The sequence below is a fragment of the Ursus maritimus genome, unplaced genomic scaffold (assembly GCF_017311325.1).
Source record: "Ursus maritimus isolate PB19 unplaced genomic scaffold, ASM1731132v1 scaffold_3, whole genome shotgun sequence".
In the NCBI taxonomy this organism is placed as follows: domain Eukaryota; kingdom Metazoa; phylum Chordata; class Mammalia; order Carnivora; family Ursidae; genus Ursus; species Ursus maritimus.
Window position 1 is genome coordinate 32,564,674 of NW_024425563.1, and position 25,690 is coordinate 32,590,363.

General features: G+C 37.5%; 1 protein-coding gene across 1 annotated transcript in view; it reads right to left on the minus strand.

Annotated features, from left to right (window-relative positions):
- The window catches only part of MET (MET proto-oncogene, receptor tyrosine kinase), an 81,101-nt gene extending 60,951 nt beyond the window's left edge, over positions 1-20,150 (minus strand). The window contains exon 1 of the mRNA XM_008705785.2: positions 18,948-20,150. Coding sequence (XP_008704007.1) covers positions 18,948-20,150 — 1,203 coding nt within the window. The remainder of the gene's footprint in view (positions 1-18,947) is intronic.
- Between the last annotated feature and the right edge of the window lie 5,540 nt (positions 20,151-25,690).

The window sequence follows — 25,690 nt, forward strand, 5'->3', positions numbered from 1 at the left end:
GCTTACCCACTTTTCTGGGAGAGAGAGGGATATGACTGGGGTGGAACATAATAGGGGACTTAAAGGCTTTGGTAATATTCTCTTTTTTCAGGCTGATGGTAGAGAATTTGGCATTTGTTTTATTCCTCACACACACATGCGCACACCACATACATACACACGGAGTACATGATTCTTTTGTATATATGAATATATTATAACAAAAATAAATTTTAAAAGAAAACAGTCAACAAATGGGAAGTGAAAAAGTGGAAAGAGCCTGTTAAGAACCCTCCCCACCCCAATTTCTTGACATTCTAAGCAGGTCTGAGACGTTCTCATGGCCTTTCTCAGCTCACAGGAGCTCATAGTGACAATGTTAAATATCATCTGCATAGTGGGTTATGGTTTTCTAAGTACATTATCTCATTCAATCCTCTAAATAAGTCTGTGAATTGGATTTGTTATGATCATCATATTTCTACAGACGAAGAAACTAAAGTTCAAAGAGTTGTCAGTAAATATCAGAGCTTGAATCCTAGTTCTTGATTTCAAACTCTATGTTCTTTATACTGTATTATACTCCTTACTTATACGCTCCTATGGTATTTCTGAGATAAACTCATATTCCAGGGATGGTCTAAGGACATGGTGGAAAAGAATGAGCATGACTACAGCACAGGACTGGTTCTACTCAACTGGGATTTGATGAGTCACATGACCTTAGGCAAATCACTTGATCTCTTTGGGTCTGAGTTTTTAAAATAAAAGTTATATAATAAACTTATATAAAACTTATATAACAAACATTTGTCTAGAGTGTTTACAATCTGTCAGACACTGTTCTAAGCACTTTACAAATATTAATTCACTGAATCCTCATAAGAATGCTAGGAGGAAACTGAGGCACTGTGTGGTCACATGACCAGCAGCAGCAGCAGGGCAAGGACTAAACCTAGGTTCCATAGCACCACGGTCTTCACCCCCCTCCCTAGGCTTGACTGTAAAGGAAGGGGTTGGTGAATTGATCTCAAAGTTCTCTTTCAGTTCTACCATGCGGTGGGTCTGTGGATGGCTTTCCAATGCTTCCTCTGGGCTTGGAATTACCAAACTGCCTTCAGCCCACTGCCGGAACAAATGAATGCTCAGGATGTTTAAGATGCCATGAGTAAATAGTCACTGTCCCCCAACACCTTAGGCTACTCCAAAAGAGCCTAACAGATTTTCGATATACATGCCTATTCTTTAAGAAGTTCTGGAAGGCATGTAATTGTTCAAGGTTTATCCTCTTCTAAAATAATTCTGTGGGGGCCTCAGGGTGCTCAATCGGTTAAGCATCAGACTCAAATTCTGTGCAGGACGTGATCTCAGGGTTGTGCAATCAAGCACTGCCTCCAGCTCTGCACTCAGCGGAAAGTCAGCTTAAGATTCTCTCTCTCCCTCTGCTCCTCCCTCATCTTGCATGTGTGCTTTCTCTTGCAAAAAAAATAAAAAAAATAATGGTAATAATAGTAATTATATGACGTCAACTCTGAGAACCAATGGTAAACACCCTGTTCTGCTTTATTAAAAACTTGTTGCAAACTTGCTTCCTTAACTCAAGGGCTTATATACTGTCATGGGGTAAATAATAGGAATTACTCTACAATTTGTAAGTCTTGAAACAATAATTTAGTCTTTCTTTACTTTTTCATGAGTACTTGCTAGATTTTTTTTTACCTCAGACATATACTTTTTTTTATAAAAAGAAAATTGAAGTGCTATATACCTCAATGTATTTGATTCAAACTGTTTTCCCTAATTAACATTATGATGCATGCAGTGAATATGTAATTACATTTAATTCGGTATAATTAAGGATGTGATATATTTAAAATAGTGATTCCTTTAATTGATCTATAGGACAGATTTAGCTCAGCTATAGATAATTTAAATCAGTCTTGCAGATAGATTTTTAAAAATGTACCATTTTGTAAAATCTTTGCCAGTTCACTCATACCAGCCCTTTTTCCTTCTTGCCCATGACTAAATTAACAGAAGCATTTTAATATAAACTCTATTCATAATCGCCCTATCTACAAATTCTATTGACACATAATGGTTTTCTGGGGGATACATATTTCAAAATAGATAGTCCCTCTTTGCCTAGAACTTTTTATATAGCTGGCTAAAAACTCAGCTGCTTTAATTTCAGGAATTCCACATAACTTACTCCCCTAAATTTCATTCATGTGCTGTCTTCCATTTATTTAGTGAGACTGGGAGAGAGGTGCTGTGGAACTCACTGCAGGCAGAGGCACAGAGCTTTGAACATCAGTGTCTGGTTATGTTTCTTCCAGACATATTTATCTCCTATCAGTCTGTACTCAAACGTCTAAGATGTCAACATTGAAGCCTGATTCTCTGTAAAATGCAGAAGAGTCAGCTCTCTGACAGAGCAGGCCCTTCTTCCTTAATGCAAGGCCAGACTGTTAGGCTGGTGTGGTCGAATGCTAAGAATGTGACTATGTTGTTTTGTGCTACAAAGACAACTCTGCTTCAGTTTAAAAGAAAGATGCTTTCTCAATACTTTTGCTGCCACCGGTTCCCCTTGATGAAGTAATCCTGCCTCACAATTTCAATAGCCACGGAGTTCTTCATAATCAGAGACCTCGAGCAGGGGAGCAAAGCTGGGGAGCAGTTAAAGAAGAGCTGATCTGTCTCCAGGAAGGCAGAAAGGGTATCATCTCTAGCCCCGATCAATTCAGACGGCCCTGAACGTAATACAACCAGGCATCTGGCCAACCGGCTGCTGGCTCCACACTAGTGATTCAAGAGGTGATGGATGCTGCCTCGTGGGGATGACCTAACTTCATACACCCAGCGGCATTCTCTCTTCTGAGGACCAGCCCTGTCTCTACAACTGCCTTTAGACCAAGTTTGAATGTGCCATTGATGCCAATCAAACTCATCACTTTTCTTCCCAAACTAATTCCCTCTTCTAGCTTCCTATTTCTTTCTTTTTTTTTTTAAAGATTTTATTTATTTATTCGACAGAGATAGAGACAGCCAGCGAGAGAGGGAACACAAGCAGGGGGAGTGGGAGAAGCAGGCTCATAGCGGAGGAGCCTGATGTGGGACTCGATCCCAGAACGCTGGGATCACGCCCTGAGCCGAAGGCAGACGCTTAGCCGCTGTGCCACCCAGGCCTCCCTAGCTTCCTATTTCTGTATGGCATTGATAACCACCCTCTCCCTTTTAGTCTCAGTCATCTTTGACTTTTCCTTTTCTTTTATTGTTTATATCCACCTATCGATTCTTATAAACGTTTCTATGGAGTTAAAGGAAATCTCGCACTTGGCCTCCTATAATCTAATTCCTTTGATTCTAGAATCTCCTTGTTCAAATACACTTCTGTAACTTTTTAGTGTAAGGTTCCCCAAATACCTTCCTAGTTGCATCCAGAGGTAACCATCCCAGACTAGAGGAGAAGAGCATGGGCTCTCAAGTGCCCCTGCGCTTAACAGCTGTGCAAACTTAGAGAGGATACTTAGATCTCCAACCCTCACTTTTTCACTTGTAAAATGGAAAAATGCACACCTATCTAATAAGATTGTTTTGAGGTTTAAATAAAATGAATCCAGTGCCAGAGGCAGACCCACAAACTAACTAACAATGCAAAGTACAAAGAACATCATTGATAGATACGTTCCAAAAATACTGGTACAGGTGGTAAATGCTACAAGATTAGAAAAAAAGATCAGTGTGGGCTTAAACAGCTAGAGAAGGCTCATGGCAGAGGCCAAGGTTGACACAGGTCTTGACAGAAATGGATTAATGAAGAGGGAAGAGAGAAATACTTGGAGCAGGATGTATTTTATGTATGCGTGTGTACAGATTTATATACACATGTGTACAAATGCATTTATATATAAATGAAATAAAAATATATCCACCTTCTTCTCGAGGTATCTCTGGGATTCAAAAGACTCAGAACTCTACAATGATAGGGGTTCTGGAATTCTAAGTGTTAAAATGTTTGCTTCTTCATCATCATTTCCTAAGGTGAATCAGATCTGAAACAGACCAAGTCCATGTGGTTTGGCTTTAGCAGGCTTCATACCTCACCTCAATCAGAGCCAGGAGTGACAGAGTGATTCATAAAGAAAGTTGCTCCAAGTGAAGCAAATTTTAATGCTTAGTGTATAGAATTTTTCTGCTTCCTTCAGTTAGTTAATAGAAAACAAATTTTAATGTACTTACTCACTGAATTGTCAGAGCTACTCAAAAGACAAAGCACCAGTTACCCAGCACTAAGCAATACAACAGAAGCGGTTCTTTCTTTAGAGTATAAGAGCTATGGTCTGTTTATGTGCCTAACAGTGTCACGCTCAATAGAAACCAGGCTGATGAATGTCTTCGTGGAGAGCCAGGAGAAGTGAAAGAGAGATGACACCAGAGTTCTTCAATTGGGCCCCAGATTATTGTTTAAACCCATGACTATATCCTAGCCTGCCATGACTGTCATCACCTCTTGTCCCTCCTTTCCTCCTTACCATTGTGCAGTGAGACTCTTTACTCATCTTCTTCCTTTGTTCCTGACCAGAACTGTGTATCAGAAACCTCAATCTGTGGGCAACCCTCCTCATTGACCAAAGTCCCCAAGCCCTTTACCAAACTTTCTTCTAATCTTACTGCATCTACATCAAGGCCAAGCTTATGCTTTGTACCAAGAATGTATTTGGGACCCATGAAGTGATGCCACTGGGGAGTCTAATCCTGCGGCACTGTAAGGTATTGACAAAGACCTCCACTCTGGACTTCTTTTCCGTAACCCACTCATTATTTTCAACTTGAAATCATAGACTGGTGGTTCGTAGTGAAAAAATCTATGGATTCAAAAAGAAAACTTCCTGGGAGGGTGCCTCTACTGGTACCACTGTTTGAGCAATGTCCACCAGAAGGTGCTGCCTAACGTACTTCATACAGACAGTGTTACCCACTCAAAGGGGAAGCTATGTTGAAAGGGTCAAGAAAGCCTTAAGGAGCAGAGAAGTTACTCTGCATTTCTCCTTTTAATTGCTTTAATTATGTTTTCCCAAATTGGATTAAATGCAAAGCTCTGGAATTCCTGTCTCTTCACCCTACCGATCTTTATCTTTTCTTCTCCTCTCACTTTTCTCCTTCTTTGTTTTTTGATCCTTCTTCATTCCAAACTAGTGGATGATGGAGTGTGTGTGTGTGTGTGTGTGTGTGTGTAAGGAAGGGACTGAAACATCCCAGAATTTCTCTTCAATGCTAATTTAACTTTTGGAAATTCCCCAATTCTATAAATTAGTTTTTAGAGATTTGGGGGAGAGAATGAAAAACTGCTTTATCTAAAAATTATTTTTACTGATCAGCATTTTATTACATTATTTGAAATATGAGGCTTTGTCATAACTACGTGCCCATTTGATAAACAGATATTTTATTCAAGATATTTCGTTAGGTACTAAGGATATGGAGATTGAAAAGTCACAGCCCAAAACTTCAAGGGGCTAATGAGGAAATCAGTGAACATAATACCACAGAGTGTGGTAAGAGATATGGTAGAAATAAGCAAAGGGTGCTGCTACTGGAGTACTGAGGAAAGGCCACTTATCCAGAATGGAAGGTTAGGGGAAAACTAGAGAAAATTTTCTGGGGCAGGAAATGCCTGAGTAGAATTGTAAACAATGGGGAGAAAGTGTTAACCTGACAAAATGAGCGTTAAAGGGAATTTGAGGCAGACTAAGTAACATGTTAAGGCAGGGTTGTGAGAGATACTGATGGATTCTAGGAACTAAAAGAATGATAGGTTGACACATAACTGATAAATACACAGGTTGACTCACATTGCACTTAATATCTAAAATATACAAGGAACTCATGCAACTCAGTAGTAGCAAAAAAAGGAAAAAAAATTAAAAAATGGGCAAAGAAACTGAATAGATATTTTTCTAAAGAAAATATACAAATGGCCAACTGGAACATGAAAAGGTGCTTAACAACACTAATTAGGGAATTGCAAATCAAAACCACTATGAGATCTCACTTCACATCTGTCAGAATGGCTATTATTAAAAAGACAAGAGAGAACAAATGCTGGTGAGGATGTTAAGGGAATCCTTGTACAGTGTTGGTGGGAATGTAAACTAGTACAGCCAGTAAACAGCATGGAGGTTCCTCAAGAAATTAAAAATAGAACTACCATATGATCCAGCAATTCCACTTCCGGGTATTTATCCAAACGGAAAAAAAGAGAAACAAACCATTATCTCTAAGAGATCTCTGTACTTCCATGTCAATTGCAACACTATTCACAATAGCCAAGACATGGAAACAACCTAATTATCTATCAGTAGATGAATGGATCAAGGAGATGAGGTGTATCTGTCCATTCAGACTTAAAAAAAAAAAAGGTGTCCTGTCATTTGCCACAATATGGATGAACCCAGAGGACATTATGTTAAGTGAAATAAGCCAGACAGAGAAAGACAAATACTGCATGTTATGACTTTTATGTGAAATCTAAAAAAAAAAAAAATGTTGTGCTCATAGAAATAGACAGCAGAAAACTGGTTGCCAGGGGTTGGGGCCGTGGGGGGATGGGAGTGGGCAGTAGAGAGGGCAGCAGAAATAGGGAAACACTGGTAAAAGGGTACAAACTTTCAGTTAAAAAAGTCTGAGGACTGAATACACTGTATTACATAAAGGAAATTGGCAAAGGGAGTTTAGAAGATAGGCTGAGGGTAGGGTGGTACTGGTGTGCTTGAGTTATCTTGTACTACCTGACAGAGCCAATGGTGACTATTTCTTCCTAATTGTTGTCCAGTGACTATGGTAGCTTGAAATTGGCTTGGTGGGGGTGTTTACACCACAGAAATTGGCAAGCACTACAGATCAGGGACTTCTACTCCCCCTTTCCCTGAAAATTAGACACTTGCCAGCACACTAGTGGGTTTGAAGACCAGGAAATAGCCAAGGCCAAGGTAGGAAACTTCTTGAATACATACTAAAGAGTGTGGATTTTACTCTGAAACCATTGGGGAGCACTCAAATTATTTTAAGGGACACAGTAACATAAATGGGTTTGTTTTCAAGAAAGATTACTTATTCCAGCAGCAGTCTGGAGACAAATAGATTGGTTGGGGATGAGGATGGAGCCAGGGAGATCTACTTTTATCTTACTGGCATCATTTTCAACATACTAATAAAAGAAAATCTATCTGGAATGATAACATATAATTTTCTGTTTCTCCTTTGTGTATCTGCTGAAGGAGAGAAGTAAAGATTTTTAAGCTTCATATTTACTATAAATGAGACCAGGTTTTATTCTGAAGAAGGAATAGAAGAAGCAGGCAGAATTAGATTGTGCTAATGGAGAAGGCTGAAATAGGCTGAAAGATTCTTTGGAAATATTAAGTTCCTTGATTAAAGAGGTGTTGTTAGTTGCACCCAAATCAGCAGCTGGAGAAGGTGCTTAAAAAGTCTTCAATAAGGCTGGTACACAGAATGAGAATGTCAACTTGGGTTAATGAATGAGAGAGGTTGTGTAAACTATTACTTAATCCCAGTTGAGGGTTTCCTGAGCCACTGGGGAACTGGGCTGAGGTTGATAGACAAAAATAAGGTTAGAAGGAAATAGAGCATTAAACAAACAATAGTTCAGTTTAACTTGTAATTTAGCCAGAGTTCAGAGTATAAAATAAAACCTTGCTAGTAGCAAGAAAGATAAAATGAAGCAATGATAATATCATTATTAAAATAATTGTCTAGCCATTCACTGGAACAGAGATTTTATTATATTTCTACAGTGAAAGTAGAAAATTTGACTATTTCTTAGCCAGTCTGTGAATCCCCAGCATATAGAATATTAAATAAAGCAGTGGGAGTTATAACAGCTGGTTCTAAGGGCCCAGAGAATGTAGGAAAAGTTTTAATATCTAAAGCTCATACAAATACTAAATTAATATTTACTTATGAAAACTTAGATGCTTACTTTTCAAATATTTCATAATCCCTCTTTTTTTATGACTTTGTCTGCTTTCAATTGGATTGTTATCACTAGGGTCATAAGATACTCAGTATCATAGAGTTTGCACCATGATTACCCTGGATCCTGAAAAATATGGATTTATTTTTTTTAAGAAAGAGCTTTCTTATTAGGTGTGGCAAAGTCCTGGTGTTTATTTTTCTGTGACCTGTAACTGTGCCACAAATGGTGAACTTCAAATTTTCAACAGTGCCACCATGCCACATACCCAGGATCACAAAAAGTATTGTTTGCCTAAAAATCTGAAATCAGTGCTTATGTTTTCTTAGCATTTGATTCTAAAAAAGTATCTAGATAGAATATACCATAATTATCGTCACAATTTACTATAATATATATATCTTCAAGCAGGCACTTATTTTAGTCTTCTTTGTACATGTCAAAAACCTGACCTTACAGTGTTAATACTATTGTTAAACTACTGTTTACATATTACTCATTATTTTGCAAATACTGACTACTATTTTTTTTTTTCTAACTACTACTCTTGATATTGGGCCAGTAACAGAACTCATCTTGTGTTTTGTCTGCCCAGTTCTACTTGAAATCAGTACCTTTGTTATGACCCTTCAGAAAATCAGTGTTAAGGAACACTGCCCATTTTTTTCCATATCAGCTCTAGATAAACCCAATGTAGTTGGTATTTTCAAATTAGAAATACTTCTCGGGGCGCCTGGGTGGCACAGCGGTTAAACGTCTGCCTTCGGCTCAGGGCGTGATCCTGGCGTTACGGGATCGAGCCCCACGTCAGGCTCCTCCACTATGAGCCTGCTTCTTCCTCTCCCACTCCCCCTGCTTGTGTTCCCTCTCTCGCTGGCTGTCTCTATCTCTGTCAAATAAATAAATAAAATCTTAAAAAAAAAAAAAAAAAGAAATACTTCTCAATTACTCTTACTAATACATTTACTGGTTCTTGTTTACCATGATGTTGGAGCCACAAATAAGTTTATATTAATGAATTATCAGATATATTATAATGAATCATCAGATACATTCTATTATAAATTCCTCTTCTTTATTCTTTTAATTCAGTTCCTTAAGTACCAGGATCACCTAATTTGACCTCATATTTGCCTCTATTACTGCACTTCAGAACATTTCCACAGTCTTGGACCTTCTCATATTTTGGATATGCGAAGAAAAATAATCTCACCTCCCTATTATCTTTCCTAAGGTTTTGTATAACCTTCCCACCCCCCCAACCTCAGACACACACTGTACTCTTATAAACAATCTCTTACATTTAAGATTCTGGTTACTTTACTGGAAAATAAATAGTCCTTTGCTATAATTATAGCCTTCAGGAAGGGGCAAGCCAATGACCTCCCTGATTTGCAGGCACAGGAACGAGCCTTGAGGATTAAATGCCTCTTATTCCCTCATCTTTTCCCATGGTAGACTCCACTTCTTTTCTGACCAAACAAAAGTGAACAAAGTGAGCAAGAAAAAGGTGAGTATTTCTTTCAATTCCTCACATGTATTTTTCAGACTTGCATTTCAAATCTTCATGGTTTGTGGGGATGGCAAAAACAGTGACTTTACAACCCAGTCATAAAAATATATTTGTAGATTTTATCAAGGTTCTTTATCCAAACACTGCAGCAATTTAGATGGTCTCTACTATGTAAATTTATAGGTTTCTTTTGGAAGACAACATTTTTTTTGTCAAATAATATCAACACTATAGTCTGTGGTCTGCAAGGCATACACTTGGGTACAAAGAAGCAGGACAAACCGCCTGTCCTCTAAGACCTTAAATTTATTTAGATGTTTGCATGATTAAGTATATATAAATGAACATGATTAAAATAAAAGAGAAAGGCAAAATATCTGCAGCTAGGGATGCATTAGAACAACATAAAGGCAGCACTAACTAGAGGGCATGCCCCTGTACCTTCCTTCAGCAGGCACTCATGACATCCTCGTGAGTCCCGGGAGCATTTGCCTCTCACTTAGCCCTCTAGACCACATGATTCACATGAGAAGGAAATAGTCTAAAATGAAGACAGTTGTGCAGAGGGCGGTATATAGATGCAGAAAGATAATATGATTTGGGCCCACCTCAGCATCGCATTCCCTTGAATTCCATCAACTTTTATAATTTTGAGGGTTTCCAAGGAGCTTATTTTGTGTGTTCTTGGAATTAGGATTCACTTTGTCATAGGACTTACTGGTAATAGGACAATCCCTTCCCTCCCCAGGAAATGCAGGTTCTTTTGATGCAGAGGTTCCCCAGGGTTGGCCACAGAAGAAACGTGAGGGGGATAAGAAACAAACAACTTGGACAGATACAAGACATCAAAATGTTTCAAAGCTGATTAAAGTGATAGCCTAGGAGAGGCAGGAAGTGCTACCAACATTATGCCCTTAGCTTCTAGAAATCTACACATTATCTTCCTCATACTAACAATTACTTAGTGAAAAGTAACTTAATTCACTTACAAATCAAAGAAAAGACAAAGTTTGAATACATAAACAACTATTTAATCAACAAACTGTTAAAGAAGTTAAAATCTCCGGGATAGTTCTACCTCTTGTGATATGTTTTTCTAAGTGTAAAATAATATGCATTCATGTCCAGAATCACTTAAAAAAGCTGGCTAAATGCAGCACCATGTAGTTAAGACCTAAAGTTTATTAAATAGGTAATAACTATTAGTTTATTAAATACTGGCTATGTAGTTGGCCATGTACTAAGGACATAGGGCTTTTTTCCAAAATTTTGGGCTTTATGTAAAAGTTAACTTTTAGCCTTATGTAAAAGTTAACTGTCACCTCCTCAGAGTGGCCTTTTGTGACTATGCTATCAAATTAACATATTCCTCCTCATTTGCATTCACAGATGTTCCTTTCCCTCACACTATATTTCATAAACTACCATGATGCATATACTGGTGTGACTGAGTTTTTATTGTCATCTCTTCCCCTAGTGTGTTCGCTTCATAAAGACAAGAACCATGCCTATGTCATTCACCACTGTAATACCTGAAAGGTTAGGCACTCCATATCTATTGAATTTCTTGTTGAATCTTGGTTGTATGAACAAATTCTTTCCTGTCTTTTGCTGAAAACAATGATCACAAGTTTTTGGTCATTTTATGCACTAAATAAAATCATTAGGCTTCCAGAACTTGGTTTACACTAATAAGATGAAAGAACAAGCATGGAATGTAATTAGCTTAAAATAAATGGAAAATATTGCACATTTTATTGTCAAGATAATTTTTAGAGATATTCGTTTTTGCTATTGACTACCACTGCATTAGTGCTTGTATCTGCTTAGTGCATTAGCACTAAATACTATTGATTCACTCAGCTCACAGACCAATTTAATCTTTGCATTTGTCCCATTCCCTGAGCACCACCTCACCTATAGTGCAGTTAGTAGAGTGGCTGCTAGATGCAAGTGTTAATCAGATTTTAAATTTAAAATGTCATTAGAAAATTTAATATCATACAAATTTACACTTTTCTGGTACATGGACATAAATTCTAGCAAATCATGAATAATCCATATATTTTGAGATGACAACTCAGCAAACTTAATTTTCATAAAATCAGCTTTAGAAAAGAGTGCTTTACAAATCAAAACTGACCTTAATTCACCCCTTTTACCTAGAGCATGATTTGAAATGTCACCTACCGTTTTAATGTCCTCTGATTGATGAACATTTTGGTGATTTACCCAAATAAGACAACTGAGGTCAGACTTCAGTCTGAATTTGCAATTTTTATTTTTTGTTTTATAGTTACTATTCATAAGGCATTTCCCCTTTTTGTGAGCATCAAGAATGGTGGAAATAGCCTTTATTTTATATCAGCATGCATTTATAAGACATTTTTCTGTTCTCTTGTTGAAAAACTAGAGGATATTTTTGAAATACAGAAGGTAGACACACTTCATCTGCTCTAAGTTAGCCTAGTTCTAGGGTGAAGTGAGGTAAAACTCTTCCCCAAGGCTTTTAAGATAGGAAGTCAACACCGCTCAGCAAGTAATTCATATGCAAATGAAACAGCCTGGAACATTTTAGTTAGAAAAAATACATAATTAGCAGACTGGAATGTATCCAGGATCTTACAATCACTTACCACATTCACTATTATTAAAAACAAAACAAAACAAAACAAAACAAAACAAACAACAAAACACCAAGGGAGTTTTAATAACTTCAAGAGTAGCTGAACCCTTGGTTTCATTCCCCTGATAAATGAGCCCTTTTACAGCCCTCCCTTGGCGGCTGGAGATGTGACTTACAGCACATATCTGGGCACTGAGTCACTCTGGACTCCGTGTGCCCACTGACTCGGTATCTGTGCCAATCCATGAATAAGCAATAGCAGAAATTCCTCGTGGGTATTCTATCCAAATTCTAACAGATCCTCCTTTTTCTTGTTAGAGGAGATAAGAATGCAGGGTGGGATGACCATTGATAAGACAAATCTGAAGTAAGGGTGTAACACCCAAAATTTGATGTATTATTCTGAGTAAAAAAATCCATTATTACTCAAGGAGGTTAATAGTCTTACAAAATTCAGGATTGCACGTGCTTTCATTTGTTTCTAATCATGTAGTAGTATGACAATGAAAATATCATGTATTAGAGCTGTCTTCAAAGTTCTGTTAACACCTGCTTTTCAAAAACCAACTTAATTTTTTTGCATGAATTCCTTACTGTTTGCTACATTAATTTTACCAAGTGAATCTCCAATGTAGAAACCAACTACTTAAAAAAAAAATACAGACCATACCACCTGCTTCAAAAGACATTAAGAAGAATGAAGAATTAATTTAAAATGCATTCATCCATCATGAATCAATGTAATTCACAGGTAAACCCTAACTGTATTTTTGGTGACAGTTTTAGCATTAACTGTGTTTCTTTGCTGTTAGCTTATAAAAATGTATGCCTTTACTTTTTTATTCTTTCCTGGGGAGCTACCAAATGGTTTAAAGAAAGGTTAGCAGCAGGAAAAGAAAGAGTAGATAGAAGACATTAGTGGCTCACTATGTTACACATTTTCAATACCCTCTGGGTATGCCCAGAGATCTCAGAGAGCGTTACAAAATTCTGGAAAGAAAATAATTTTAAATTCTTTTTAATAAAATAATGCAGTATGCTAATTTTCATGGGATGGTAGCATGTAATTCAAATAAGTAAGTTAGGGATCAGCGACTCCCTGAGCCTGGGTGAGAATAAAGAAGAGTTTACAGGAGAAGAGGAATCAAATGTCAAATTAACAAATTTCTACTTAGAAAGTATAAAAAGTATATTTTAAAAAGTATATTGAATCCTTATACCTCGAGGGTTTTCTTTCTTGCAAGATTTTGCTTTGGAAGCTATTACATTTGGCATAAGGCCAAGGTATCTAGTGTTTAGAATGAAGAATCCTCAATAACATTTTTCCTATAGGATAACATTCTCTCGTTTCGGAGCACAGGAAGTAAAAAAACCCTTAAGTCTGACTTCACATTTTTCATCCCTAATACAAAAATACTCTCTTGAGAGTGCTAGATTGTTTAAATAAGACATGCCAAACCAGTATAATTACATGGATGTTATTTGTAACACTGACTCCACATTCCCTGTTCAAATGGTGTGGTGTGTGGGAGATTACAGATATATGGCCTATAAAGAGTTATAAATCTTTGTTTATATTATTAAATATTGCGAGACATGCCCTGAGGATGACAGATCAATAATGGTCCTTGTGGTTTCCTGATGGAAGGCTGCAATTATTTTCTTCCATTACAACTTAAACGTAACCCAATTTTACTCATCTATCATCTTTATAATAGTAATAAAGAAACATCACTGTATGTTTATTTTTCTGCCTATTCCTATTATTCCTTGTTTGCATCTTGTTTTGATTTTGTTTTCATTCAAAATTGTTCTAATCACTTTGCTCTCTTCCTCTGATGGCTCTGAGTGGTGACCCTTTAACTTTGGCACTCCTTGAAACGGAGATGGAAAATTACTACTTTAAGTTTCCTTTATTTTGGGAAGTGGTTGGCTACTCTTTGAATTTGAGTATAAATGATATTTAAAAACAAGGAAGCTTGATACAAACAACCTGTGAAGTGGACTTTTTCTAAAACTGCATTATCTGCAATTTCTTGAATGCACAGTATAATTTAAGTTACAGAAGCACAACATCTTACAGTGCTATGGGTAGTCAGAATTGAAGGCTGGGGAAAGGAGCATGCCTTATACCTTCTGGCTTGACTAGGGTACAGTTCTGTTTCAATTATCTTTCTCTCCAGCCCAAACCACCACCACTCCCCTGCCACCTCTCTCTCTCTTTTTTTAACTACTAAGTTTTAAGAAGGATTTACCAAATTAAGTATTCTGGAGGTGGGTCACTCATAAGAGGTAGGAAGGTAAGTGAAAGTAAGACCTTCATGAGCAGTAGAACCAGAGTGTGCTCCTTCCAGAAAATTCAATAATTTAAATTTGTCTTTCCTTACATAAGTATTCCTTACAATAATAGTTGCTGTTTATTATGTGCCAAGGACTAAATTAGGGTCTTTTGTAAACATTATTGCACTGGTTCTCCCAATGGCCCTGCATGGAGGGAAAATGCGTTCAGAGAGTTTAAATAATGCTCTTGTGACCAGATGGGTATAAAATGGTGGAGTATACACCTGAACCCAGGTCTCTTTGACTTCAGTCTTGTTTCTTTAGGCCATGCTGTCTCCCAAAGAGCTAAATTTGTGGTCATCTTGTTGTGCTAGGTACCTTATATAATATATTATATATATATATATATTCCCTAAGTTTTACAAAACCCTACGAAGTAGGTTTTGTTCTCTGTGTGTTACAAATGAGCAGACTGAGGCTCTAAGGAGTCAAGTCATGCAGCAGAAGTCACACAGCTGGTATGTAATAAGTGGGAATTTGCATCTAGGTGTGCCTGGCACCGAACTGCATGTTTCTCCCCTTCAACTAATCAATCATTGGTCATTAAGATGCTGGTGAAAATATTTTTTACTACAAGTTTATTTATTTTTTAATTCTTTCAAATGCTTACATATAGAGCAAAACTTTGAAATTGGAATTGCAAGAAAAAGTGTAATGTGATTAATTGTATTTTCTGGTTAGATGAGAGATATTTCAAGAACCCTTTTCCAAATTTCAACTCTGATTGAAAATCTTTCCAAAATGTATTAATCCACTTCTCTTAGTAAGTATAATTTAGGGAATAGGACCTTTACGATGAGGGAATTAAAAATTTTTTTTAGTCACTATTGATCTCATTTGTAGGAAACTGGGCGAAGGTATACTGATTCTAGTTTTTTCCTAGAATAATTATGTTAGTAAATCCCTTATATGTATGATACTGTTGGAGAGTCCCATCAATGTACTTAAAACAAACTGAATTTTAAAACTGTTTATTCCCAAAGAGAAAGTGACAGATTTTTTTTCTTCCCAAATTTGGGGATTTACAAAGTCTCCATATTATGGGATAGTTTCTCAACTATTTTATTTTGAATACTAATGTGCTGTTTAGGGAATATGCATTAGACTAACACAACTTCAATCAAATACCAGTTTAGTAAGTTTACAGAGGTCAAATGATGAATGAGTAAAAAAAGGTGGTAAAGATATTTAAGACTAAAGATTTAGTAATTATTTGTGGGTATGTAATCTCACAATTCTAAGTGTTAGACATCACTGTAAAAATATCCCTTAAGAATCACTTTCAAAAGCAACATAGAAAATTGTTATACTGTGAAGATCAAGAATTTATTTTTATTGAAGTGATACAGTCAACTCTAATATTACATGAGTGGGTACCTGTGGCTTAGGAAAAGTTTCCAGAAACAACATCAGATGCAGAATCAAAGAGTTCTGAAGCACACATAACTTAGATATGAAGATGATGTGCTCTGGAAACTATCAAATGACTCAAAAGAGGGCTTTGGAGATATCATCAATATGAGAAGCTGTATATGAATTGTCTGCATACACATGTTTCATAAAATGTGAGAGTGGGAAAAGCTACCAAATATGTGATCTGAAATAAGCAAATCAGGCCTATATACTGGCTTGACCCTTAGAATTTGAAAGACCCTTTTTCTTGGCGCTCTCTCTGTCTGATCCTATGACAAAAACCCTCTTTGAACATAGCAGAAGCTCAGGCAGGGCCAGAAAACGCCTGCTATGGCTTTGCCTACACACTGAGGACCAGGCAGAAGCCTCAGCAGAAAGTAACTGCTGCAGCTTTCCTTGTCTACAGAGCACACAACAGTTCCTCCATAAAGATCTGATGGATTAGAGATGTTAATAACAAAACTACAGTATATGTGTTTATTCACCAAACTTTATGCCAAAACAAAAGCTCAGTTCCAAGAAATTGTTAAAAGTGTCACCTGGTATCTTGCCAAGTAAAGTTGCCAAGACAAAATGGAGTCGTCTTATTGCTTAGTCTTTCCAAACAGGTTTGATTTTGTAAATCATTCTGTTCTGTGTGAGTAATGGCTCTCTCGGTGCCTTCATTTCAAGATGAAGCTAAGAAATGATTGTATGCTGATTATTGGAACTATCTGAGATCTTTTTGTGGACTGGTATATGAAAACTGAGAATGTGGGTAGTCTTTCTCAGAAGAATTTTGATCTTTAGTAACCAGAGAAGATAAACAGGCAAATAAAGTAGAAGAGGTTTGAAGGTATTTGTCTTTATGGAATTTGGCCAGTGCAAAAGTTGGCTTCCCCTGTAAGAAGACTATGTTGGCAAGCTCCATCCTGTTTTCCACAGGAATTTTTGCGATGGGAATGATAATGGTTTCAGGTGCAGTTGGTGCATTTTGGGCATTTTTCCTGGGTGATAAAACTGACCTGAATTTCATTGGATAATCCTGCTTTTTTGTTTCCCTTGGAACACTAAAAGAGTGAAAGGGGTAGAAAAGTTCAAATGTATTTTGACAATTTCTAGAATTGATAAGTACTTGTAAAAGTACAACACAGAGGGTTGAAATGTGCAAAATAAAATAAAGACATAGGATATCAATATACCCTCATAAGGTAAAGTCTCTTTTTAATTTTTAACAGAACAAGATTTAAATACCAAAGTCATGTGCTTTAGAGGCCCTGGAGGAACTCCTAATAGAATTTTTAAACTCGTGTTTCTGATGCAATTTATTGGATACAAAAAAAAGTGTTTTCTCTGGAATGCTATTAATATTACATTTCCCCCCTAATTCCAGGTTTCTGAAAGTCCTTTTGTTTCCTTTCATTCTTTTGTATTTTCTAGTGAAGAAAAGGGGACAGCCTCATGAGGAATCCTGTTGCTTCTTACAGAATTTACAAAATATAGGACATGAATGCAGGGAGAAATAAGTCTTAGTTGGGATTTATGTATGTTATTTTTTATTCCTAGACTTTGGAGAGGGAAGGACGGAAGTTATGTCTTTAGTTCACTAAAACATGAGTTCACTTTCTCAGAAGTATTTTTCTAGCTTTATAAAAAATTATTTAGGGGGCACCTGGGTGGCTCAATTGGTTAAGCATCCGACTCTTGATTTAAGTTCAGGTCATTCTCTCAGGGTCCTGAGACCAAGCCTTGTGTTCGGCTCCACACTCAAGAGGGGCACCGGCTTTCTCTCTCTCTCTCTCTCTCCCCCCTCACATGAGCTCTTTCTTTCTCAAATAAATAAATAAATAAATAAAATCTTTAAAAAATGCTATTTGGAGTTTCTATTTGGGGAAGTATTGCAGATATTTCAGCAAAAATGAATCAACTGTTTCTGAATTCATATGTCCTTGGTACCCTTCAGCAAATAATATACTTTCTTTCATCAAGGATATGTTTAATGTCCTTCTGCTTACAATCACAGCCTTTATTACCGAGACTGAGAACTGCTAATGTAGCGAGATGTGGATTTCCAAAGTCAAGCTGTCTTTAGAAAAGTTATACTATTTGTTCATCCATTTCTGATCACTAGTGGTTGTTATGTTAGGAGGTATAGCCAGATTCACATGCTCGAATGTGGGTCCAAACCAAGGGAGCCCGAAGTCACAACGAACTCCTGATTTGGTGTTCTTCCTCTAGCACCAAGTGATCTGATGGCTAGTAGAATAAATCCTCTGGGTATAGCTGGTAGTTTTTACTATATCTAAATCAAAGCAACAAAGAATGTCCCTAACATCTTCTGTGAAAATACCATTTCATGTAGGTATAAACAAGTATTGATCAAAATATTTGTATTTATAAATATCAAATAACAACCAGGTAAAAAGTATGCAACTAGAAGGTGGTAGACACATGTCTGTTCAAGTAGAAAGTCCATGCAAGTTCCAAAGGAAGGATTTGGGAACGAAAATTTCCTTTCTAGTTTTCTAAGTTATTCAGAGAAGTGTATTAGCTCATTTAAAAACATTTTAGACGAGTTTTTTTTTTTTTTTGGTTTGTTTTTGTTTAATTTCCTTTATAGAACGCCCAGAATATAAACCATTCATTTGTATATCAATGAGTTAATGGGGCCTCATAAGGAAAAAGCCTTCAAAGCCCACAAATTAACTTGAGCTTCTCATTCTAAATGCTGTAAAGACTGCACTGGGATCTCAATAATTGTGTTTTACAGGAATTGCTGTTGTGTTAAGCTTTGTGTAAATCTGACCAGAACTATTAAAGCTTATATGAGAAATAAGTTTAATAATCTGAAGTGTTGACAAACACGTAAACCCAAACTGTAAAATATTTTTTCTTTTAGAACCACATTAACTTTTTCCTCAAGCTATAATTTTATATTTAAATGAAGATTCAATATCTAAATTTTCTTGTAAAGAATGTACGAATATTTTGGATACAGATCATTTACCAAGCACCAAAAAGGCCTTGATATTCTTTTCTAGACTGCTACTTATTCTGACTTACACCTCATAATTTATAAGTGGGAAATGAATGTGACTTACCCTGTTAAAGCAGTGTTCGTGGTTGGGTCCATAAAAATGTTGAAGACATCTCACATTGTTTTTGTTGACGATCTTGTTGAAGAATTCGTTGACATATTTGATAGGGAATGCACAGACGGCAGAACGATTCATGGGTTCAGTAGAATCTGGTTTGCTTCGTGCAAACACTCCGTAGAGAATGTCATCATTCAGGTTGGCACCTATTTGCTTAGCAAGGTGGGCCCCAGGCTTACTGACATATGCAGCTTGGAGAATATTAAATACTTCCTCCCTTGTGGATCTCTTTCTTCTTTTTTCCGTGAGAATACACTCCAGAGGCATTTCCATGTAGGAATGCAATCCAGAGTCTACAGAACAGAACCTGATTATTCTTGTGTGAAAAGTCTGAGCATCTAGAGTTTCTCGTTGGACTGTCAAAAAGTAAATAAAATGATTGCTTTCAAAGGCGTGGACATATTTAATAGGGTAGGAATCTCTGAACTCAGGTAGAACATCAATATAAGATTGGTCTGTCAAAAACTTGAAACCATCTTGCGTTTCCTTTAGCCTTCTCACTGATATCGAATGCAATAAATGATCTGGATGGTACGAGGAATTTATGGTGTTACCCACGAAGAAGTTGATGAACCGATCCTTTTCAGATATCAGGACTTTGGTTCCCAGGGCACTCACCACACAGTCAGGGCACTGGCCGCGCTCTTCGTCTGCCTGTGGAGAGTACATGCAATGAACTTCCGACTGTATATCAGCAGTATTGCTGGGTGGAAGGACATGTCGCTGGCAGGTCCCTCTGTGGACACTGCCACAGCTAATGAGTTGGTCATCATAGTAGGTGTCAATAACTAGAGCCATGTTGATGTTATCTTCCCAAACGCCACCTGATAAATTGGCTTTGTGGCTGCAGTCCTGACATGGGAAACAATCTGGGTGTTCCAGCACGGGCCCAGTCTTGTACTCAGCAACTTTCTGAAGGTCTTTGTCATTTAAAACGTAAATATAGTTAACTGCACCGAGGTAAATATGATGCTTGTGTAAAACAACATTCTGGATGGGTGTTTCTGCAGTGAAGTTGGGAAGCTGATACTTCATGTTCACATTCATCTCAGACTTTACTAGTGCCTCTTTGCACTCCCCATAGCTCTTCTGCACCAAGGTAAACAGAAGTACAAGGATGCCAGGTGCAATCACAGCAGGGGCCTTCATGGTGAGAAGCTGATCTGCCAAAACATGTTCAAGGCGAGAGTTTAGTTGTCATTAGAAACAAAGAAGAAACTGAAAGAACCATACCAGTTAAACTATTAGAAACAAATCTTCCTAACTGGAATTTTTACATCAAGTGAAAACAAAAAACTCTAGCTGATTTCACATAAAGATGCATTGTGCAGATGGACATGACTCTACATAGTTTAATTTTAGAACTCAAGCCATGAACAAGTAATTTTAGAGAACCATTATGAGATGCAAACAATGTTCTATATTAAAGACAATACAGCAACTAAGTTAGACTCATTTAGCAGTGAAGTCAGAAACAGCAAATTTCTTTCTTAACCCCTTGCTGTTTTTTAATGTGGTTTAATATCTGTGGTAATGACTAGGTTGATATTTAAAATTTCTTAGTTAGTCAAGTAAAGGAACTGTGGTTCAGATTCATTTATTCTAGAAATCACAGCAGGCATTGTTTCCTTGGGAGCATGTAGAATTACTAGGCTAAATTTAGCTTCCTTTTGGAAGAAAACAATCATAAATTCTAGAAGCAATATGATCACATGCTGTTTATAGGATTTTGTGTGCAGAGGAAAGGTATGGTTATAATTTGGCTATAGTTGACCTATTGTTTTGGATAGACAAATGCTTAACTTAATGTAAGATCACTGGAAACATAAAAACAACAAGCTGAAATGTATAATATAAAATCTAATGTTCAGGACTAAAGTCCTAGAATTATTTCTTAGGGAAAAACAACATATTGTTCATTACCAAGTCAAAAGCTATTTAGTAAAAAAAAAACATTATTTTGACATTCCATTGTATGCACATGGACAATATTTTTAACTAGTTATCATAAGTGCATTTGTTTTTCAGTTTCGAAAAACTTAAGGCATATGAGTTACAGACACTGTTAGTTCTACTTATAAAAGTTGTAGGCAGGGTGGTAGGTTAAAAAGAAGAGGACCTGGAAGGAATAGAAACTAAATAGCTATTACTTTTTTCTCTCCTTTTTTAGTGCATAATTATGACAGGACAAAAGTTTAAAAACTTACTAGGCATTATAACCATGCCAAAGACTAACCCTAGGTCTACAAAATCACAGCAGAATTCACTAACAACTAGTATGTGCACAGCTTCGTGCTTACACTATGGAAATGGGGTGTGGTACTTACCTTTCAGTGAACCTACACTATGGTTGAGAGACAACATACATATGCAAATAACTATAGTACACAGCACTATAATACCCTACGTAGCATAAACCAAGACCTAAAAGCATTAAGAGAGACAGACATGACTTGTACTTAGAATTAGTGTGATAATGAGAAATAGGGACAAGTCCACTATGTTGTGAGGTCCAGGAAACGAAGGACAACGTCTGCTTGGCTCACCACTCTTTCCCNAGTATCTGATATAGAGCCTAGAACACAGTAGGTGTTAAATTAATATATGTTGAATAAATAAGTGAAAAAAAATCAGGCAATAAGTTCAAAGTTACAGAAAAGGTAAGTGTAGTAGCCAGAACTTGAATCCAAATTTTTTTTAAACATTTTATTTATTTGATAGAGAGAGAGGCAGCCAGCGAGAGAGGGAACACAAGCAGGGGGAGTGGGAGAGGAAGAAGCAGGCTCCCAGCAGAGGAGCCTGATGTGGGACTCGATCCCAAGACTCTGGGATCATGCCCTGGGCCGAAGGCAGACACTTAACGACTGAGCCACCCAGGTGCCCCAACCAAATCTTTTTTTTTTTTTCAAAGATTTTATTTATTTATTTGACAGAGATAGAGACAGCCAGCGAGAGAGGGAACACAAGCAGGGGAAGTGGGAGAGGAAGAAGCAGGCTCATAGCAGAGGAGCCTGATGTGGGGCTAGATCCCATAACGCCGGGATCACACCCTGAGCCGAAGGCAGACGCTTAACCGCTGTGCCACCCAGGTGCCCCCACAACCAAATCTTTTTTGACTCCAAAATGAAAGATAATTTTACTCTATCAAATTGATAGGAATTGTAGATATTATTTAAGAGATAATAGAAAAGTCAAGGATTTTGAGCTGGAAAATCATATAATCAAGGTTTTACTTTTGAAAGATTGATCTGGAGACAAGGTGGCTGAGAGCAGGGTTTAGAACCTGGCAACAGGAAGAACAGTCCATAACCTTATTATCTATAAGGGCCAGAACCAAGATGGTGTCCCCAAGAATAGAAAGGAAGGGATCAATGAGAGAATACTTGAATAAGTAAGATTTGACACCTAAATTGGTGAAGAACAGAAGAGAAGGCAGATGACTAGCAGTTATCTGCGGAAAAGGGAACGATTAACAAAACTAGGGTAGTCAATAGGAGGAAGTTAGGCTAAAGGTTGACAAATATGATAAGCTGGTTTTAAACATGTTGAGTTTCATGTGTTATTGGGAAATGAGTGAAAACGTTCTACTAAGGGATGACTAGTAGGTTTTACATTGTTCATCAGGAAGCAGGTGCCTGGAATAAGTGAGGAATAAGGATTCCAAGAAGATAGAGCATTTGTGCCAAGCAATAGAGGCAAATGACAAGAAGGATTCTGAGGAGAAGTGTGCCCTTACTAGGAAAGTGGCGTGATCGGGCTTAGGTGAGACAATATTCGTCTGGGGAGAGGCAGTAGCAAATGGAAGTATGAGTGCCATATCTGTAATAGAAGGAATGACAATTTAGAACTCAAGTCTTGGTAGAGTAATTGGGACTCTAGTGGGATTAGGAATAAATTTAGCATGTTATCTACACAGAGATAAGGGTTAAGATCAAGAGTGAGTTCATGGAGGGACAAGGTGAAGGAAGAAAAAAGGTTGAATGAAGGAAATCTTGGGATTACTCACGTTGGAGAAACAAATGAAGGAATCAAAGGAGGTAAGTTCAGTGAGGTGCCAAGATAGCCAATGTTGTACTGTGTCACAGAAGCCAGGTGAGGGGCTTGAGAAGGAGGACATGGGCCACATGGAAGCTCTTTGTTGACTTTCAAGAGAGCAATCTCAGTTGATTCAATAGTTGTATCAAATACTAAATTGCAAGGGAATGTGTGGTAGGAAGTAGAATATTTGTCAAAGGAAGGGCAAGCAAATCAGGGTTAAGAAGAGTTTACTCTTTTTTCTTTTTTCAAAAGTTTATTCTTTTTTTTTTTTTAAGATTTTATTCATTTATTTGTCAGAGAGAGAGAGAGCATAAGCAAGGGGAGTGGCAGGCAGAGGGAGAAGCAGGCTGAGCAAGGAGCCCAATGTGGGACTTGATCCCAGGACCCTGGGATCATGACCTGAGCTGAAGGCAGACGCTTAACCAACTGTGTCACCTGGTGTCCCTCAAAAGTTTATTCTTAAATTATAGGAAATATATGTGCTTATTTGTAGATCTTTCACCCACTACCATTTATTGGGTATCCACTAAGGGCCAGGCATGGTGGTAGGTTCTGGGAATACAGAGGTATGGTGCCTTTCTCTAGGAAGCTCAGAGTCACTTGATGGAGGATTGACAGACAGTTATGAGAATGCATAAAAAGGGCAGTCAACCACATTGGAAATGATGTTAGAACTGAGTCTTGAAGGAGGAGGATGATGAAGGGAAATTCCTAGTAGGCACAGCAGTTTGTAAAAAGATACAGAAGCAGGAGAGAACATATGGCATAGTCAGAAGAACTGCAAGTAGTTGCGCCCAGAGAAGTGGGGAAACCAAGGAAAGCAAATGGGGGAGATAAATGTTGTTGGAGCAGTATCCCAAAAGAGTAAAAAGGGGCATTTCCAAGAGCCCAGAACATAAGAAAGATCACTTTCTGAGACAGTAGGATAAGTCAGATGAAGTACAGAGATACTGGACTTCAGAGCATATGATCTTAAAATATAAAAATAAATTAGGGTATATGACCATCACTGAAAGTAGTAGTTACAGAAGAGGCACTAGGATCTTCAGAGTAGAGAAAGAGGTTTAGAATAGCTGCAACAAGGCATGCAAAAAGAGCTCGGCAAGAAATGAAAAGAAGGACTGCTTAATAGTTCCGAGGACTCCTTTAAGATAAAGCGCAATGTGTTGTGACTTTCTCTTCACATAGAAAGAGTTTTCATTGGACCAGAGGGCAAAGCAAAGTGTATCATTAAGGTGAAGAATTGGAAGAGGTATAAGCCACATAATAATAAAAATAACAGTAACATGTACTGAATGCTTACTATGCATGTGCCAGGCATTCTGCTAAACCCTCTGGTTTACTCTTTATGAACACCCTTTGAAGTAGAAAGTATTATTATTCTCCTCTTCTAGAGGAGCAAACTTGCCAAGAGTCACACAGAACTGAATTCAATCCCACGTCTGACTAACAAGAATCTGTCCAGGCTCTTAAATGCTTCATCAGTACTGAAACATCTTCCTGAGCTAAGAGGAGAGTACACTGGAGCAGAAGTCAGACAATCAGAGATCTGGTTCTTGCCCTTTCCTTCTCCAGCTCTATGACTCTGGGTAATTCATCTGCCTCTGAGTCCTAGGGTCCAATATCCTCATAGGTTTAAGTATCAAAAAGAGATCTCATCTTTGAAAGCTTTGATTATTATATAGTGTATGCATATATAAATACAGGGTGTTGTAATTGCTATTTATGTATCTAATTCTCATTGTTTTGAAATGTACTAGAAAATTTTGGCGGGTGCCTGGGTGGCTCAGTCAGTTAAGCGTCTGCCTTCAGCTCAGGTCATGATCCCAGAGTCCAGGAATCGAGTCCCATATTGGGCTCTCTGCTCGGTGGAGAACCTGCTTCTCCCACTGCCTTGCACCCTGATCATGCTCAGGCTCTCCATCTCTCTCTCTCTCTTTCTCTCAAATAAATAAATAAAATCTTAAAAAAAAAAGAAAGAAAAGAACATTTTTGGCCATGGTGGGGGGAATGACAAGGAATAGAAGCAAAGAAGGGCTTAAAACAAGCTGTCCTATTAGAGGACAAAAACAAATTCCAAACAAACTGCATATATGTATCTAAAACTTCTAGAATATATTATGGGGAAAAATTAAATGAACTTCTCAATATGATATTAGCGTGTCTTCTAAAATTTGTAACATTAGCCTACTACATAATTTATCACTGTATTTTCTTTAGGAAAAGTAATAAAGGAAGAAAATAAATGAACCATTACTGCCAAAAGAAAAAAAAGCATTATAACCAATTTGTATCATAGCTGATATTCATTAATGCAACGTAGAGGGTGAATGACTTTTTTTTTTTTTTTAGGTTTTTTGAAGGAGGCTTTAAAATTATCTTTTTTTAAAAAAAATCTGAACTATTATGTTTTAAAAATAAGATTCATATCTTGGGGCGCCTGGGTAGCGCAGTCGTTAAGCGTCTGCCTTCGGCTCAGGGCGTGATCCCGGCATTCCGGGATCGAGTCCCATATCGGGCTCCTCGGCTGGGAGCCTGCTTCTTCCTCTCCCTCTCCCCTGCTGTGTTCCCTCTTCCACTGGCTGTCTCTCTGTCAAAGAAATAAATAAAATCTTTACAAAAAAAAAATAAGATTCATATCTTAAAGTTGG